Source organism: Molossus molossus, unplaced genomic scaffold (genome assembly GCF_014108415.1).
Source record: "Molossus molossus isolate mMolMol1 unplaced genomic scaffold, mMolMol1.p scaffold_m16_p_9, whole genome shotgun sequence".
Lineage (NCBI taxonomy): Eukaryota > Metazoa > Chordata > Mammalia > Chiroptera > Molossidae > Molossus > Molossus molossus.
Window position 1 is genome coordinate 88,357,084 of NW_023425403.1, and position 15,669 is coordinate 88,372,752.

Here is a 15,669-nt window from a genome sequence, read left to right on the forward strand (position 1 = left end):
GCTGCCTGTGCAATGGGTATAAAAGGCAAACATTCTGCCAGTTAGTACAGGAGGGAGAAAACACTACACAGATTTCATTTGTTGGTTAATTTTTGCTCAAACAGGCTTGACTTAAAAATGAATAATAGCCCTGACCGGTTTGGCTCAGTGGTTGTAATAGAAGTAAACCATCATTTTAGAAAGAGCAAGTACCCAGGAGATAACTAGACCCCTTTGTTTCTCAGTAGATAACTAGACACCTATGCCACCTAGAGATAACCAGACCTTTTTGCTTCCTGCCTCTGTAGGCTGCTTACTGCTCTGGCATCTAAAGAATGTCTACCCAGCCCGCTATAAACCTAGGCACACCCCACAACTCGGGGCCTAGAGTTTGGAGACTGCCTCCTCTGGGTCCGCATGCGTGAATAAAAGAACCTCTTCGCTTCCTTGGTGTTTGGTCTGTTCTGTAACAGCTGGAGCCTCGGGTCAGCCGACTGGAGAGTCCTGGTTCAGTTCCCGCTAAGGGCACGAATGTACCTCGGTTGAGGTGGCAACCACTCAATGTGTCTCTCTCACATGGATGTTTGTCTCTCTCTCTTCCTCCCACTCTATCTGAAGACACACACACACACACACACACACACACACACACAAATGTCCTTAGGTGAGGATAAAAAAAGAAAAGAATAATAAAGTAGGTCTTTCTATATACAAGTCAGCACAAGACCATTTGTGGGGAGTAAGATTTAGTCTTCGCAGTTTCATCTTAAAAAAATAGTCATCCGTGCGGAGTAAGCAAACTGCGTCTAATATTGCCTTCATGGATGGGAGAATTGTGGCATTAAAGAGAAGTATGACCAGTAGTCGGGATAGGAAGAAAGGTCTGGTGTGGGTCAGGAACCTTCAGGCACTGCAGTTTGATGAGACCAACCTCAGACCAACCTCGGGCTTAAACCCAGGCCCATGGTGCTACTTGGGGAGCAGCCAGGCCACGCCTGGCACTGCCCCTGCAGGCGAATCTGCAACAAACAAAACACCCTCCCCGTCCCAAGGGATTCAGCTCCAGTTTGACATTTGGGACAAGTTGGCCCGAGCCTGGGTGAGAAGGAGATGTCCTGGTGACTCGCTCTCCACCCGCGCAGCAGGTGCGGCCTGGGCTGAGCCCGCGAAGCCGCGCGCCCCACCTAGTTTGTCCCTGCGGCCGGCTCGTAGGCGCCTCCCGCGCGCGGCGTCGCCTTCGGCCCCACCGCCATGGCAGCCTTCAGCGGCGTCGCCCCTGCCGGCGACGGCCTGCGCTACGCCGAGTACTCGCCGCCCTCCAACAAGCGGCCGGACGCGGAGGGCGACCGCAGACTGGTGAGTGCTCCGCGCTCCCGCCCCTCCGCGGCTCTCCGCTGCCCGGCGCCCGCCAGCAGCCCCGGCCGCCCTCCTGGCCGCTGTGCCCTCCTTCCCCTCGAGCCTGGCTCCGGCGCCGTTCGCCGTCGGCGCCGGCCGTTCATTCGTTCAGCCGGCGCTGCGCTGTGCCCGGCGCTGCAGCCAGGCGAGCTCAGGGCACTTCTGCCCCCTCGAGGGCACCGCCCAGAACAGGCCGTGGAGACAGGTTGTAAGCGCGACGGGACGGGGTCTCTACCCACCGAGGCCCGGCCGGTCGGCGCGGGCAGTGAGTCAGGGAGGGCTTCCTGAGCAAGCGATGAATACCAGTGAGGAGCAGAGAGAAAGGGCTGCGGGCGAAGCAGTCGTGTCTACAGACTGGCAGGGCAGAGGAAGGGCCCCTCGGAAACCGCACGTGTTGTTCCCGCTGAAGTGTCATCTGGGGAAAGGAGTCGTCCTGTAGAAACAGGGCGGGTCACAGGCATCTCCAAGTTTTCTGTAGCCATAGTAAGAAAGTAAAAAGAAATCGGTGAATTAAATTTTAACAGTGCATTTTATTTAATGCCATATATCCACAATAACATAGTAACGTGTAATCAACATAAAAATTGTTACTGAGATGTCTTCGAACCCCAGCGTGGACTAGCCACACCGCAGGTGCTCGGCAGGCACATGTGGCTGATGGTTATTGCCTTATTGGTCAGTGCAGCGCCTAAAGATAATTGGGGGCGTCCTGGCCGGTTTGCCTCAGCGGTTAGAGCGTCGGCCTGGGGTCCCCAGAGACCCGGGTTTGGTTCCTGCTGAGGGCACGCACCTCGGTTGCAGTTTGTCCCCCGGTTGGCTGTGCAGGTGGCAGCCACTCGATGTGTCTCTTTCTCTCTCTCCCTTCCACTCTATCTGAGCAAAAAATGGAAAAATGTCCTTGGGTGAGGATAAAAAAAAGAAAAAGATAATTGAGGGCTAGAACATATGAAGCATCTGGTAAACCACATGACAGAGTGGAGATATTCTGAGGGCAGTGGTGCCATTTTGATGAATTTTAAGCAAACAAGTGACAGGTAGGGCCATTGTAAGGTTCTCTCACCCTGTGTGTAAGAAGAAAATTAGATAGGGCAAGTCTGGAAGCACGGTTGCTGTATCCCTTTTCTACATCACATTCCCTGCTACTCCAGCCCACACTGATACATCTTGCCTACTTAATGTACAGTAGAGCCTTAAAATTTTAAGGGCTGCCCACCGTTCTTTGTTGTACAGGGTTGTCTCATACTTATTAGGACTTCTAGGATCAATAATCCACCAAATGTCTTCCCTGCTACCCAAAATATTGTGACAACCAAAAGGTCTATAAATTTTCGAAATGTCCCTAAAAGCCTGTTCTACTTCTGTTGGGAACCATTGGTCCAAGCAATGAACAATGATGAAGTAGAAGATAAGAGAGTTGATAATAATAATTTTGGGGAACTTGGAAGTACTGAAAGCAATGGGAAATAGACAAAGGGTAAGTGTTAAGAAGGAATAAATGATGTAGGTGCGGGGCATATTCAATAATCTATTTGAAAATAGTAGAAAATAAAATGTCTTTCAAGGAGACAGATTGTCATACCATTTTTAAAAAAAGATGCAATTCACTTTAAAGTTTTTGAAATATGTATCTGTAGTAGTAGATATTAAATACCTTTTTCGAAAGTAAGCTCTTTAGAAAGTAAGAATTAATGTTTTTTAGTCTGTTAGAGATTAAAAAGAGAAAGATGTAGTTTCCAGTACTTTCCTGAGTAGAATAACTCGTCATGTTATTAGGATAATGCAGCAATTTTCAACCCAGGTGCCACAAGACATTTTAAACATGCGATACCTGACTACTTAGAGGCACTGCTGACCTCTCTTAGCTTAGGTTGTCAAAAATGACAACAGCCAATATGACAATAGCCGTCTGGTGTGAACGAATCAAAATTATACCTATTCTTTTTTTTTTGGTCAGATCATCAAAAAGTATAATATATATTTTTGGTGTGTCACAGAATTTTAGTAATTACTTTATGTATGCCATGAGGTGAAAAAGGTTGAAAATCTCTGGGATGGTGTAAACCTATCAAACGCATAAATTATCAAGTATTTATTACTGAAAAAAAGAGAACACTTCTACTATTTTTCTATTCCAATTTGATTTTGAACATGTTTTAACATACCTGGAGGCTTCACTTTGAAGAAATCACATGGATTATGTATTGTATATTCATATTTTTAACTTTGATATTTTCCTTGCTTTTTTTAATATTATAAAAGGAAGCTAAATTGTAAGCATCATGCACAGGAACTTTGTTCTCTGATTTCCAGCATTTATAATGATGCTTGATATGTGGTAAGCATTCCAAAAACAAATTGTTGAATGAATAAATGTTATTCTGGAATGGAAAGAAATGAGAACTATTCTTTCAGTGAATGGAGTTAATAAATTCAAAATACAAACTTTAGCTTATCTAAAATGTAATTCCTTATATCTTCTTGCCAAACATGCTGATTCTCTTCTTTCCCTTATCTTGAATAATGCCATCCTCAACTCCACTTCTTCTTTACCTCCAGCATTCAGTTCATCAGACATTTAGCCTGTTATCTGTAATTTTCTTGCCCCTCCCTACCCACTGCTGTTCTGTGAGTCTTTTGTCTCTCCCTGGCCTACTGTAGTAACCTTTAAAAACTAGTCTCATTGCTTTTGATATTTTACCCTTTTTATATACACACTGCCATTATTATTTTTTTCTGAATACAGACCTTACAATGCTACCATCATTTTCTATAAATTTACCACAGTCCAAACTTTCCTCTGGGTAGTATTCTGAAGTCTTCATGAACTGACCCCAAATAACCTACCAGCCCTATTTTCCGTCCTCTACACTGCACTATATCCTGTGATTTATAGTTTTCTCCTCTGTTTGAAACTTTGCCTGGCAAACTCCTATTTTTTTTAAATATGTTTTTTATTAATTAAATTTTTAGAGAAAGGAGAGAGAGAGAGAGAGAAACAAGGATGTGAAAGAGAAACATTGATCAGTGTCCTCCTGCACACCCTGACTGGGGATCGAACCTGCAACCTGAGCATGTGCCCTGACCAGGAGCTGAACTAGCAACCTTTCCGTACATGGGATGACACCCAACTAACTGAGCCACACTAGCCAGTGCTCTTATTCATTTTTTAAGGCTCAGCTTATTGATGCAAAGTCTCCCCTGACTCCAGTTCCCATTCTCTAGTAGAATTGTTATTTTATCTTACATATTTCCTTAGAAAGTAATACAGTTTTTGACCTGGCTGGTTTGGCTCAGCTCTTGGAGCGTCGGCCTGTGGATCAATGAGTTGTGGGTTTTGATTCCAGTCAAAGACGTATTTGGGTTGCAATTCGGTCCCTGGCCCTGGTTGAGGTCATGCACGAAGCAACCAATCGATGTGTCTCTCTCACATCGATGTCTCTCTCTCTTGCTCTCCTTTTCACTCTATCTGAAAATAAATGGAAAAATATCCTCAGGTGAGGATTAAAAAAAAAAAGAAAGTAATACAGTTTTTAAATTATAATATTTCTTGTAATGTATCAAAATTATATTGCTTAAGAACCTAGGTTGTGAAGTCTGTTTTTTTAATCTTTATTGTTGGAAGTATTAGAGATGTCCCCCCTATTTTCCCCAATTGACCCCCTCCTCCCTGCTCCCACACCCTCCTGCTTTCCCCAAACTACTGTCTGTGTCCATTGGTTATGCATATATGCATATAAGTTCTTTGGTTTTTTCTTTCTTAACCCCCCAACCCCCTTCCCTTTGAGGTTTTTTTCAGCCTGTTTTCTATGTCCATGACTCTGGATCTGTTCTGATTGACAATTTATTTTGTTCATGATATTCCATAAATAAGTGAGATCATGTGGTACTTGACTTTCTCTGACTGGCTTATTTAGCTCAGCATAATACTGTCCAGGTCCTTTCATGTCATCTCAAAGGGTAAGAGGTCTTTCTTACGGCTGCATAGTATTCCATTGTATAAATGTACCATAGCTTTTTAATCCATTCATCTACTGATGGGGGGAGAGAGAGAAAAACATTGATCAATTGCCTCCTGTATGCACATAAACAGGGACTGAACCCAAAACCCAGGTATGTGCCCTGATTGGAAATTGAACCCACAACCTATTTGGTGTACCAGATGATGCTCCAACCAACTGAGTCATTATTGATGAACCTAAGGAAGCCCAGGGTCTCCAATTACAAGGAAGTCTGTATTTATAAAACCTATTAAAGTAGTAAGAGCATGTCATATTTTAGAAGGATTTATATTTTAAAAATTGTTAAAATATTATAAATGAGAGCTCTTGCTTTCAGGTGTTGAAGTACAGAATTTTTTTGTACTCCTCTAAAAACACTCCTCTGGCTGGGCAGCTCAGTTGGTTAAAGCATTGTCCCGACGATATGTGGGTTCGATCCCAGGTCAGGGTACATAAAAAAATCAACCAAGGAATGCATAAATAAGTGGAAAAACAAGTGGATTTTTTCCCTCTCTCTCCCTTTCTCTCTAGACACTTGGGCTATTTCCAGATCTTAGCTATTGTAAATAGTGCTGCTATGAACATGGGGGTACATATATTCTTTCTGATTGGTGTTTCAGGCTTCTTAGGGTATAGTCCTAGAAGTGGGTTCACTGGGTCAAATGGCAGTTCCATTTTCAATTTTTTGAGGAAACACCATATTGTTTTGCATAGTGGCTGCACCAGTCTGCATTCCCACCAGCAGTGTACTAGAGTCCCCTTTTCTCCACACTCTTGCCAGCACTTGTTGTTTGATGGATGATTTGTTGATGGCGGCCATTCTGACAGGTGTGAGGTGATACCTCATTGTTGTTTTAATTTGCATCTCTTTGATGATTAGTGATGTTGAGCATTTTTTCATATGTCTTTTGGCCATTGGTATGTCCTGTTTGGAGAAGTGTCTGTTCAGGTCCTCTGCCTATTTTTCTATTGGATTGTTTGTCTTCCTTTTGTTGAGTTGTATGAGTATTCTTTTATTTTGAAAATTAATCCCTTATCTGATATATCCTTGGCAGATATGTTCTCCTAGAGAGTGGTTTCTCTTTTCATTTTGATGCTGGTTTCTTTTGCAGTCCAGCTTTTTAGTTTGATGTACTCTCATTTATTAATTTCTTTCCTTTGTTTATCTTGCCCTAGGCAATGTACCAGTGAAAATTCTGCTGCATATGATGTCTGAGATTTTTCTGCCTACATTTTCTTCTAGGATTTTTATGGTTTCATGAGTTGCATTTAAGTCTTTTATCCATTTTGAGTTTATTCTTGTGTATGAGGTAGTTGATGGTCTAGTTTCATTTTTTTTGCATGTAGCTGTCCAATTTTTCCAACACCATTTATTGAAGAGACTGCCTTTTCTCCGCTGTATGCTGTTACTTACTTTGTCAAATATTAATTGTGTGTAATGTCTTGGGTCAATTTCTGGGTTCTCTGTTCTGTTGATCTATATGCCTGTTCTTGTGCCAGTAGCAGGATGTTTAGATTACAGTAACTTTGTAGTATAACTTCATATCAAGTATTGTGATCCCTCCAACTTTGTTCTTCTTTTTCAAGATTGCTATGGCTATTTGAGTTTTTTTTTGGTTTCATATAAACTTTTGGTGTTTCAGGATCTGTGAAATATGCCGTTGGTACTTTAATAGGGATGGCATTGAATCTGTAGATTGCTTTGGGTAGTATGGACATTTTAATGACATTGATTCTTCCAATCCATGAACAAGGTATATGCTTCCACTTTTTTTTATCTTCCTCTATTTCTTTTTTCAATGTCCTGTAGTTTTCAGGGAACAGGTTTTTTTACCTTCTTGGTTTAAGTTTATTCTTAGGTATCTTATTTTTTTGATGCAGTGGTAAATGGGACATTTTTTTAGTTTCCCTGTTTGTTTGTTTTTTAATCCTCACTTGAGGACATTTTTCCATTTTTTGTTCAGATAGAGTGGGAGGGAGAGAGAGACAGAGAAAAAAATCGACGTGAAAGGGACACATCGAGTGGCTGCCACCACAGCACCCAACCAGGGCCGGGGACAAACTGCAACTGAGGTACATGCCCTTAGCGGGAACCGAACCTGGGTCTCTCTGGACCGTAGGCCAACGCTCCAACCGCTGAGCCAAACCGGCCAGGGCTAGTTTTCCTGTTTGAATGTTCATTATTGGTGTATAAGAATGCCATTGATTTTTGGATGTTAATTTTGCATCATGCTACATTGCCAAATTTGTTTATTAAATCCAGTAGATTTTTGATGGAGTCTTTAGGGTTTTCTATGTACAATATCATGTCATCTGCAAATACTGACAATTTCACTTTCTCCTTTCCAATTAGGATTTCTTTTTTTTTTTCCTTGTCTAATTGCTGCGTTCTAGTACCATGTTGAATAAGAGTGGCAAAAGTGGGCACCTCTGGCCTTGGCCGGTTTGGCTCAGCGGTTAGAGCATCGACCTGTGGTCCTGAGAGACCCGGGTTCGGTTCCCGCTAAGGGCACGTACCTTGGTTGCAGTTTGTCCCCGGCCCTGGTTGGTTGTGCGGGTGGCAGCCTCTCGATGTGTCCCTTTCACATCGATGTTTCTCTCTCTCTCTCTTCCTCTCTCTCCCTCCCACTCTACCTGAACAAAAAAAAATGGGAACATGTCCTCGGGTGAGGATAAAAAAAAAAAAAAAAAAAGTGGGCACCTCTGTGTTGTTCCTGTTCTTAAGGGAAATGCTTTTAGTTTTTGCCCATTGAGTATGATGTTGGCTGTAGGTTTTTCATATATGGCCTTTATTATGTTGAGATAGGATCTCTCTATTCCCAGGTTGTGACGTCTTTAAGGCAAGAACTGTATCTGCTGTGATTGGCATTGTTATTGATGCATGGTAGTCAATCATTTATTAAAAAAAACTATTAACCTTTATTGCTGTTGAGTAACTTAATAAAAAAACAACTTGAATGTTTGGTTCTAACATTGATGCACTTACTATTTTCTGTAGGGTTTCTCCTTTATGTTAGTCTTTAAGGGAGAACAATAATCTGTGTCTGTCTTGCTCACTGCTCTCTCTCTCTAGAACTTAGCACAAGGTCTGGTGCATGTTAAATAATGTTTGTATATTTATATGGCATGTGCTATAAATGTTATAAATAAATGTTTGTTGAATGAGTGAATAGTCTCCATCTTTCCTCTCCATCATAATTACTACTTCCCTTTTTGAGACAGAAGAATAATTCTTTTCCTTGTTAATTTCCCTCTGGTGTAACTGTTGTCTATCTTGAACTTAAATGTTACAGTCTCAAGATAGAAGTTTTAGCATTTTATAACACTTTCAGGCAATTTATATTTATCTAGAAAGTTATTTACTGCTTATGCTGTTTTGGAAGAATAACGTGCCTTAGGGAATTTGTAAACAATTTTGATGCCTTTTTTCCCCCTCAGCAGTAGCAGCTATGATGGAGTAGACTGTTTTGCCAGTTTTCGAAATTCTTTGATTCATGGTAGTGGAACGTTTAAAGTAATTTTTCTATTTTTGTGTGTGTTATTTGTCTGGTGGATATTTGAAACTAGGTGGCGGTAACAGGTACCTGACAGCCCACTAGTTGATTTGCTGGCATTATTTAAATGGCACTTCTTTTCTGCCCTGGCCGGTTTGGCTCAGCGGTTGGAGCGTCGGCCTGTGGTTCGGAGAGACCCGAGTTCGGTTCCCACTAAGGGCATGTACCTCGGTTGCAGTTTGTCCCCGGCCCTGGTTGGTCGTGTGGGTGGCAGCCACTCAATGTGTCCCTTTCACATTGATGTTTCTCTCTCTCTCTCTCTTCCTCTCTCTCCCTCCCGCTCTATCTGAACAAAAAATGGAAAAATGTCCTCGGGTGAGGATAAAAAAATAAAAAATAAATAAATAGCACTTCTTTTCCTGTTTGAAGTATGTGTTTTTAACTAAAATTAGATATTCTTTACAGGCAGGGACCCAAGTTTTAAAAATGCTCATTCTCAGCTCCGAACATAATACCAGGCACTTGGTTGTTGCCGTATAAATCTTGTTGAATGATTAAATTAACAAATGAGTGAAACAGCTCAATGGGAGAGAAGTAGAGGATTAGAGAAACATATTCTAGAATGAAGAAATGATGGCCTTAAGGAATAAAAAAGAATAAGATAAATGAGACTGTTCTCTGCCATTTTTAGTGGTAAAGAGAAGCCTAAAATATAGTATCTAATGTTGTCTGTAGTGAAAGTACACACAATATACTGGCATTTCCAAGTTTTGGTTATTTTATTGCTTAATATTTCCAACCACATAGGTGTTCTCCACCCTGTTTTTAAAGTTTGTCATTTCAACTCAATTTTATAGATTTTTTTTTAACACCAAATGCATGGAAGCTATATACTAGGCGTGTGTGGAGAAGATATGACTAAATCAGGATTTCCACCCTCAAGGACAGAGGTCAGCAAACTTATTTTGTGAAGGAAGGGCAAAAAAGTAAATGTTTTAGGCTTTGCAAGCCAAATGGCCTCTGTCACACTACCGAACTCTGCCAATGTAGAGTCAAAGCAGCCATAGACAATACATAAATGTGGCTGTGTTCCAATAAAACTTTATTTACAAAAATAGTTGGAGGGCCAGATTTGGCCTGTGGGTCATAAGTTTGCCTACTCCTGCTACAGAAGGCAAATTGGATCAAATTTAAAAATCTACTTCAAGACCAACTTCATTAAATGCTATCATTTATTTGTTCATTCATTTAACACATGTTTATAGTGTCTCACTTTATTAGGTTAGGTACAGAGGCTAAGTGCTGTAGTAGATAAAAAGGTGAATCCAAGGGATGCAAGGCTGGTACAATATTCGCAAATCAATAAATGTGATACATCATATAATCAAAATGAAGAATAAAAACCACATGATCATATCAATAGATGCTGAAAAAGCATTAGACAAAATCCAGCATCCATTTCTGATAAAAACGCTCAACAATGTGGCAATAGAGGGATCATATCTCGACATAATAAAGGACATATATGAAAGACCTACAGCCAACATCATACTCAATGGGCAGAAACTAAAAACATTTCCATTAAGAACAGGAACAAGACAGGGATGTCCACTTTTGCCACTCTTATTTAACATAGTACTGGAAGTCTTAGCCACAGCAATCAGACATGAGGAAAAAATAAAAGGGATCCAAATGGGAAAGGAGAAAGTGAAACTGTCATTATTTGCAGATGACATGATATTATACATAGAAAACCCTAAAGACTCCATCAAAAATCTACTAGACTTAATAAATGAATTTGGCAAAGTAGCAGGATACAAAATTAACGTCAGGAAATCGACGGCATTCTTATACACCAATGATGAACTCACAGAAAAAGAAACTGAAAAAACAATCCCATTTATCATCGCAGCAAAAAAATTAAGATACTTAGGAATAAACTTAACCAAAGAAGTAAAGGACCTATCTGCAGAAAACTACAGGACATTGAAAAAAGAAATAGAGGAAGATATAAAAAAGTGGAAGCACATACCTTGTTCATCGATTGGAAGAATTAACATCATTAAAATGTGCAAACTACCCAAAGCAATCTATAGATTCAATGCAATCTCCATCAAAATACCAACGACATACTTCACAGAACTAGAACAAATACTTTAAAAGTTCATATGGAACCAAAAAAGTCCCCGAATAGCCACAGCAATTTTGAAAAAGAAGGACAAAGTAGGTGGGATCACAATACCAGATATCAGGTTATACTACAAAGTGACTGTAATCAAAACAGCCTGGTACTGGCACAAGAACAGGCATATAGACCAGTGGAACAGAACTGAAAACCCAAAAATGGACCCAAGGCAATACGCTCAATTAATATTTGACAAACTTGGCAAGAGCATACAGTGGAGTAAAGAAAGCCTCTTTAAAAAATGGTGTTGGGAAAATTGGACAGCTACATGCAAAAAAATGAAACTAGACCATCAACTTACACCCTACACAAAAATAAACTCAAAATGGATAAAAGACTTAAATGTGACCCGTGAATCCATAAAAATTCTAGAAGAAAATGTAGGCAACAAAATTTCGGACATCATATGCAGAAGAATTTTCACTGATACATCATCTAAGGCAATAGAAACAAAGGAAAAAATGAACACACGGGGCTACATCAAACTCAAAAGCTTCTGTACAGCAAATGAAAATGGAAAGGCAACCCACTGTATGGGAGAACATCATTGCCAATGATACATCAGATAAGAGGTTAATTTCCAGTATATATAGAGTGCTCATACAACTCAACAAAAGGAAGACAAATAACCTAATTTAAAAATGGGCAGAGGAGCTGAATAGACACCTCTCCAAACAGGACATACAAATGGCCAAAAGACATATGAAGAAATGCTCAACATCACTAATCATCAGAGAGATGCAAATTAAAACAACAATGAGATATCACCTCACACCTGTCAGAATGGCCGCCATCCACAAATCATCAAACAACAAGTGTTGGCGAGGGTGTGGAGAAAAGGGGACTTTAGTGCACTGCTGGTGGGAATGCAGACTGGGGCAGCCACTATGGAAAACAATATGGTGTTACCTCTAAAAATTAAAAATTGAACTTCAATTTGACCCAGTGATCCCGCTTCTAGGAATATACCCCAAGAAGCCTGAAACACCAATCAGGAAGAATATATGTACCCCCATGTTCATAGCAGCACTATTTACAATAGCTAAGATCTGGAAACAGCCCAAGTGTCCATCAGTAGACGAATGGATAAAAAAAGCTGTGGTACAAACACCCAATGGAGTACTATGTAGCAGTAAGAAAGAAAGATCTCTTATCCTTTGAGACGACATGGAGGGACCTGGAAAGTATTATCCTAAGTGAAATAAGCCAAGCAGAAAAAGACATATACCACATGATCTCACTTATATACAGAATACAATGAACATAACAGTCTGAGGAATACGGTAGATCCAGAGACGTGGAAGTAAGGCACAGACTGATATCCCTCAGAAGAGGGGTGGAGGGAGAGGAAGAAGCTAAACCACAGAACTTATATGCATGTATGCATGACCAATGCACATGGACAACAAAGCCGGGGATGGGGCAGGGGTGGTGTGGGGATGGGGCATGGGTGGGGTGGGGAGGGGGCTGCCAATGGGGTAAAAAAGGAGAAACATCTGTAACAAAAAAATAATCAAAAAAAAAAAGTGAATCCAACAAGGCTTTTATGCTCAGGGGACTTGAAAAATAAGAGAAGCCAGAAAAAGAGAAAAAAATAAAAGTTTTTCTAAAATGTAGATTATATTAATGGGGAAAAAAAGGAAAAATAGTGTGAGATAAGTCTCAATAGCCCTGAATAACAGGTTAAGGAATGTGGATTATATTTGTAGGCAGTTGTAGTTTTGTAGGAGCTGTGTGATCAGTGGAGGGCTTCAGGAAAATTAAGCCTACAGCATTATTTAAGAAGGGTAGAGGACAGAGAAGCAGAAGCACGCAAGACCATTCAGGAATATGGGCAGTACTCTGGGAGTAGAGTACAGAGGAGGAGCTGATGGCAGCAATGCAGTGATGGTACTAAATTGTTTTGTGCCAGGTTTTAAGCTAATGCTTTAAATATGTGAACTCATTTAGTCTGTAATAACCCTGTGAGGTATAGATGCTGTTATAATCCCCCACTTATAAATGAATCAGTTGAGGTTTAAAGCAATGAAATAATTTGCCCAAGTCACACAGTTGGTGCATAGATGAACCCCAAGGTAATCTGCTTTCTTATCTCTGTGTTACTCAGAATATATTCTCACTTTATTTCTCTTTTCCTTCAAGTTTTCTGTGCATCAGATTTTAACCAGGAAAACAGATATAACCTAAGATGTATGAAACAAATGTAATGTAGAGAATTGGCTTTATAGATGATAGAGTTGTTGAGAAGCCAGAGGGGATTGTCAGGCAGTCCAGAGGTTGAGAACAGCAAGAAACCACTATCATTCCTAGGGCTGGAGAGCTAGAAGGAAGAATTCGTGTTTTCAAAACCATACCAGTTAACCAGATTCTGTCCAGAGGAAGCTGGAGCCACAGAGATGCTGCTGCTGCTGGAGCTGCTGTTCAGGACAGAGAGGAAAATGGAGAAGCACCTTTTTTTTTTACCCCTTCATCCTTCACCACTGCATCTCATTGGTCAGACTCAACTGGAGCCAGCTGACTCTGGAGCCTGCAGGACTGGGTCTCCTTCCAACAGATCAGAGTAGGGAAAGCCAGGAATCGCTCAGTGAGTGCAGACAGGTCTGGGACCAGCACACTTTATTTTCAGCTGTAACGCGATTAGAATTTCACAGATGTTGAAATATTTGAAAACATAAGCTTCTAAAAGTACTGTTACAGAACACTGTATTAAATAGTGGGTGTTCCCTTAGCCTGCAGAAGTCTATTTAGCCTACAGAGTAAAAGAAAGAGTATTTTTCATGGAACTCCATTTTCACTGTCTTTTTTTTTTTTTTTTAATCCTCACCTGAGGACATTTTTGCATTTGTCTTTAGATAGAGCAAGAGTGAGAGAGGGGGAAAGAGAGGGAGAGAGAGAAACATTGCTGTGAGAGAGACACATAGATTGGCTGCCACCCACATCACCCCAACCGGGCCAGAGACAAACTGCAACCGAGACATGTGCCCTTAGCGGGAACCGAACCCAGGACTTTCTGGTCCGCAGACCAATGCTCTAACCACTGAGCAAAACCAGCCAGGGTCATTTTCACTGTCTTATGTTTGAATATCATTTCAGTGCTATTAGGAATTAAATAAGCATTGGTAGCTGTCATGGAAATGTGTAACTTTTTTTTTTTCCTTTAAAATCGACTCAGAAAACAAGTTATAGATTTACAGAAAAGTGAGATAACACAGAGTCCTCACATACCCCACTCTCAGTTTCCCCTAGTAACATCTAGTGTTAGTGTGGTACATTTGTTACAATTAATGAATCAGTATTGATGCATTATTATTAACCCATGGCCATACTTTATTCAGATTCTTAGTTTTTTCCTAATGTTCTTTTAATGTTCCAGGATCCCATCCATGATACCACATTCTCTTTAGTTTTCATGTTTCTTTTGGCCCTTCTTGGCTGTGACAGCGTCTCAGACTTGTCTTGTTTTTGATGACTTTGATAGATTTGAGGAGTACTCAGAATTCTACTCAGGTAGGGGATGCCTCTCTATTGAAATTTATCATCTCTGTCTCACAATTAGACAGGTTATGGGTTTTCAGGAGGAAGACCAGAGAGTAAAGTGCCATTTTCATCACATCATATGTAGAGTATAAATTATAAACATGATTTATCACTATTTATTGCTGACCTTGATCCAATCTGATGAAGTATTTGTCTGGTTTCTCCACTATATGGGTCTTCTTTTATTCCCCTTTCTATACTGTTATTTCTGAAAGGAAGTCAGTATGTGTGGTCTACATTTAAGGAGTAGGGAGTCATGATCCCCCTTCTTGAGGGTGGAGTAGTCTATAAAATTATTTAGAATTCTGCATGAGAGAAGAATTTACTTATTTGTATCAGTCTACAGTTACAGTATTTTATACTTGGGGTTATAATCCAATACTACTATTTTGTTCCTTAAATTGTTCTGGCTTTGACCATTGAGATCTCTTTTAGTTGGCTTCTGTGTACCCTTGACATACCACCATTATCGTGAATTTTTTTGAGCACCTCTTTAGTTGGGCACTTACAAGATGCTATAGCTCATTTTGTGCATTTCTTGACCCCCATTCTAGAATCAACCATTTCTCTAAGAAGCCTTGTGTGTATATTTCATCTCTTAGGGAACTTCATTCTGGGTCACAACTCTGGATAGTAATAATCCCATATTTATCCTCTTACCCAACTCTTCCCTAGTTGTTGTTTTTTTTCTTCCCCCTGTACACCTAATGAGGTTTGAGAGTAAAAGATTTTCTGGTCTTGGAGTCAGTGATTGCTGCTTTCAGACCACCAGGGAAAGTGGAATTGCCCTTGCAGCTTCTGTGAAGCTCTTTTTTGGTTGATACGTTTTGGCTTTATTTTGGTTTTTCAGTATCTGGTGTTAGGGACTGCTAATGGAGGGTGCTAGGGAATTGGGAAGTGGAGGAGAGACTCATCAACCTTTCTGTATAGGCTTACCTCAGAGATATTGTGGATTCAGGTCCAGACCACTGTAATAAAGCAAGTATCACAATAAAGCAAGGCATAATTTTTTTGCTGGTGGGTCTTGCCTTCAGTTTGTAAAAAACATAACGCCTGTGAAGTGCAGTAAAGCAAAGAAGAG

The 15,669-nt window shown here is 40.6% G+C and overlaps 1 protein-coding gene across 1 annotated transcript in view; it reads left to right on the plus strand.

Moving 5' to 3' along the window:
* The first annotated feature begins 1,220 nt into the window (after positions 1–1,220).
* Positions 1,221–15,669, plus strand: part of DNAJC15 (DnaJ heat shock protein family (Hsp40) member C15) — an 86,011-nt gene continuing 71,562 nt past the window's right edge. Inside the window, exon 1 of the mRNA XM_036249982.1 lies at positions 1,221–1,335. Within this exon, the coding sequence (XP_036105875.1) occupies positions 1,231–1,335 (105 nt within the window). The 5' untranslated portion in view covers positions 1,221–1,230. The remainder of the gene's footprint in view (positions 1,336–15,669) is intronic.